The 3,888-nt window shown below is 30.5% G+C and overlaps 1 protein-coding gene across 1 annotated transcript; it reads right to left on the reverse strand.

The window, feature by feature from the left end:
• Positions 1 to 982: 982 nt before the first annotated feature.
• On the reverse strand, positions 983 to 3,594 carry LOC115700593 (two-component response regulator ARR9). Its single transcript, XM_030628188.2, has 5 exons — positions 2,624 to 3,594; positions 2,306 to 2,406; positions 2,097 to 2,174; positions 1,655 to 1,725; positions 983 to 1,537 (listed from the first exon to the last, which is right to left on the reverse strand). The coding sequence occupies exons 1-5, from the start codon at positions 2,727 to 2,729 to the stop codon at positions 1,231 to 1,233; spliced, it is 663 nt and encodes a 220-aa protein (XP_030484048.1). The 5' UTR covers positions 2,730 to 3,594; the 3' UTR covers positions 983 to 1,230.
• Between the last annotated feature and the right edge of the window lie 294 nt (positions 3,595 to 3,888).

Raw genomic sequence — 3,888 nt, forward strand, 5'->3', positions numbered from 1 at the left:
ATGAATAATATTAGATTACAATTATATATATGAATAGAGTTGTTCTATTGTAGCTACACCAAACTTGGTGATTACTGTAGACTGCTCTATAATCAGATATAGAGCCTTTGGAGACCATTTCTCCAGCTATTTTCTCTACAAGAACATAAATGATATACTTTTACATATCTTTTGTTTTTTAATCTAAAAACTAAAACTTATTTTAATGAAATCGGCAATTAAAATCCTAAGAGTACCAACCAATTTGGTTTATAGCAATCTAAGTACATTGAACTCGACAACAATTTCATGTGCACGTTTACTAGGAAAGAAACTATTTCAATTTGATTCGTTTCATTTATTTATTCATCATTATCATTATAGTTATAGTTATCGTAATCCTAATAAAATATATTTATATCTATTTGCAGATCCGAAAATCTTATATTGTGATATGGGTATATTAAAAAACTTAATAAGAATATATTATATGTTTGCGTGTATCTTTTCTTTTAAGATAATTTTGAGTTTTTTCTTCATACTTTCGCTACATGTATTCAACAACCATTAATTTAACATATTCCAAGTCATTTTTTATAGAGTTCCATTTGTCTTACAACTACAATTAAGTGATTCCCTTCAATAAATAATAGCACTTCTTATTGTTAATTTGTATACTGTGTACTATACCACTCCACAAAGCTGTCTCTGATACATAATACATAAGTAATCATGTGCATACAACGATGCTAATTAAATGTTTCCCTTTAAAAAAATAAATAAAATTAATAATGGAAATTTATAAAGTCAACAAAAGAAAAAAGAACAAACGCTGGTTTGACTCCTTGTATGTGAAAGTTGTGAGAAGAGCCTAATAAAACTCTGGTTGTAGGCCTCTTATATTTTTGTAGTTATAAAAAGTTTGCATTTTTACAATTCTTTATTATCAGAAATGGATAAACATTTTTTTTCCGCATAATCTAAGCTCTACGAGGCTAAAACATACACTAATCACAGTTAAGATAGTTACATTGATTTTAATGTTATATTATTAGCACAACAAAATTTTGAATGAAAGATTTCCATGTAAAACAGTGTACATGAAAAAACTCTCTGATCCCTCTCTACATTCCTATTTAGCCAGTATATAAACTAGCAGTGATTATAAAAAGAAAAAGATAAAAAAAAAAAAAAAGTGATGAAAATTACAATGTTGAGGTGAAAAGGTGTAAACTTTAAAAAGATTAATCATCAAACCACAGTGGCAATACCATTGTATCTTGGTCTAGTTCTATCAGGTGAAAGGGTTTCTTCCATGACTTTTCTCTTGTTATTATTTGTCAATTGTTGTTGTTGTTGAGTTTCTGGTTGCAGATGAATTTTCTCTGACAGAAATTCTTGTTTCACTAAATTTTCTTCTGGGTTTTCTTGGATTTCCTCTGGTTTATCAACTTCTTGATCTTTCAACTTGTTTTTCATCAAATGAGGTTTTAGTTTTTTCACGTCTGCTAATTGTACTGGCTTTAAAAAAAACTCTTCTGCTCCTTCTTCTAAACATCTATAATAATCAATCATACATACCCAACAATAATAATCAGAATCCAAACCCAAAAATCCAAATTAATCAAAGTTTTTTTCTTTACAATTATTTCTTTGCTTTCACTCAAAATTTTACCTGTTGATCCTTGAAGGCACATTCTCAGATGACATGATCACAACTGGAATGTTTTTCAGATATGAAGATTCCTAAAGTATCAGAAAAGATTCTTATAAATACCAAGAATAGAAAAGAGAAAAAGAAATCAATTACTTCATGAATGTTTTCTCAAAGGATCTAGTGTGATGACAACAAATAAATGAAAATGATAATCTAAACAAGGAAGAAGCTATAATTTTCCTTCTGGTGGAAAAGTAGGTAAGAAAATATTCCCAAAGAGATTTTCACCAGATATTTTAAAGCCAAGTGGTCAGACAAGCACCCAAAAAGACAAAATTTTCAACCGCTCAATAGTTTAGATTTGGAAAGAAAAGTCTTGTACCAGACGCATGAAAGGTTATGTAAATACTTTTTTCATGGTAGGTAATTATGAATATGAATAGGGTGAAAAATAAGATACCTTGATTTTCTTTAACAGATCATAGCCTGTCATGCCTGGCATACAGTAATCTGTAATAATAAGATTCACTTCCACATCCTGTAAAACCACAAAAAACCAAACATTTATCAGAAAACACAGTTAAAATAATGGAAAAGTGGCTAAAAAAGAAAGAGCAAAATTGAGAATCTGTGACATTTGGGGGACAATAAACAAATCACAGTACCTACCTGACTATTTGGAGAAATAGAAGATGTATCTGGATTGCTTTGGTCATCTTCATGAAACCCCAGAAACTCTAATGCTTTACTACCAGAATCAACTGTAGTAACTGTCATGGAAAACACAAGAGCGCATTGCAATCAAAATACAGAAACCAAAATATACATATATAATTATATAACTAGACCACATTAATTAAAGATGGCAAAAAATAAAAATAAAAAGAAATAACAATTGCCATAAAAAAAAAAACAAAAACTATTATTTCTTTCTTTTCTTTTTGAACAATAGCTTGATTATATAGAATTATATGTATATATAGTTACCTTGATATGATGAGGTTTTGAGTAGCCTCTCAATTAGTTTTCTATCAATAAGGCTATCATCCACAGCTAGAACATGATACTGGGACTCTGTAGTGGCCATTCCCATTGTGTATTTCTCACCCAACTGAGAATTCAATAAGCTCAATGCAAATAATACAATATAAAAGATAGAAGAAGCAGCTGAAAGAAGAAGACCTCCCTTTTTTTTTGATGGTTGGAGACAAAAAGTTTTCTTATTTTTCTCTCTGTCTTTCTTATATATCTATTTGTTTTGGTTTTGGTTTTGGACAAAAACTATTGCAAGTAGGAGGAGGTAGAAGGAAGAAAAAGAGAGAGGGTTTTGTATTGAAATAAAAGACCCACCAAAAACCACAATCCCACAAAGCAAGATCCGACCAGATTTCCTCCCAAATCTTGCAAATTTTCCAAATTGATTTTTGAATTAAGGGGCAAGCAAGGCAATAAACCAATAAATAAATCAAAAAAAATTAAATAAACTAATAGCTCAAAAGAATATTATTTTTTTGGTTGGGTGATGGAGAAGGGTGGAGATGGTAGTGGGGGTGGTGGGTTTTTTTATTATATATATATATAATATACAATATCTATTTTATACATACATAAAAAAAAAAAAGACCATAGCATACATATAGCATTATAGTAAAAATAAATGTCTGAGAAAATAAACAAGAGGAGGAAAAGAAAGTCTTGGATGAAAGTGAGAAAAGGAGAGGAAAGGTGGGACCCAAGAAAATCCGGAGAAGAGATACAGGTGATGTCAGCAATGGTGCCTTTTTCCTCTGTGGGGGTGTGTGAAATCATGTGGCGATTTCCATATCTTGAGCAGGTGAGAGAGAGAGAGAGAAAGAGAGAAAGAGAGAGAGAGAGAGTGGTGGGCAAAGAGAGGGCAATTTCTTTTGATTCCCTTTTAAGATTTGCTTCCCATGACATGCCATATGATATAGCCCCAATCCCCATATCATCAATAATAATATGCATACTAATTCTGTCTATTTATTCAATAAAAAAACAAAACTATATCTATTTATATGATATGATGTGCCCATTATCATCGCCAATGGCCATCCATTTCATGTGTATCCATATTTTTTTTCCTTTCTTATTCTCTTAGTTTATACTTAGAAATGGTAAAGGGACTAGTGGTGCTTAGCAATTTTTATCTGTCAATATTGTCACTGGTCCAACTAAGTATAAGTTCCTATATAATTTTATATAATAGTTTTTAAAGAGTATCGCTAGCCAAT

Source organism: Cannabis sativa, chromosome 8 (genome assembly GCF_029168945.1).
Source record: "Cannabis sativa cultivar Pink pepper isolate KNU-18-1 chromosome 8, ASM2916894v1, whole genome shotgun sequence".
NCBI lineage: Eukaryota > Viridiplantae > Streptophyta > Magnoliopsida > Rosales > Cannabaceae > Cannabis > Cannabis sativa.

Excerpts from the sequence above, each read along its gene's own strand:
- LOC115700593 (XM_030628188.2), bottom strand. The coding sequence starts at position 2,729 with ATGGGAATGGCCACTACAGAGTCCCAGTATCATGTTCTAGCTGTGGAT. Across the intron at positions 2,407-2,623 it reads CAAAACCTCATCATATCAAG|TTACTACAGTTGATTCTGGT; the intron begins GTAACTATATAT and ends TTTCCATGACAG. Across the intron at positions 2,175-2,305 it reads CTATTTCTCCAAATAGTCAG|GATGTGGAAGTGAATCTTAT; the intron begins GTAGGTACTGTG and ends GTGGTTTTACAG.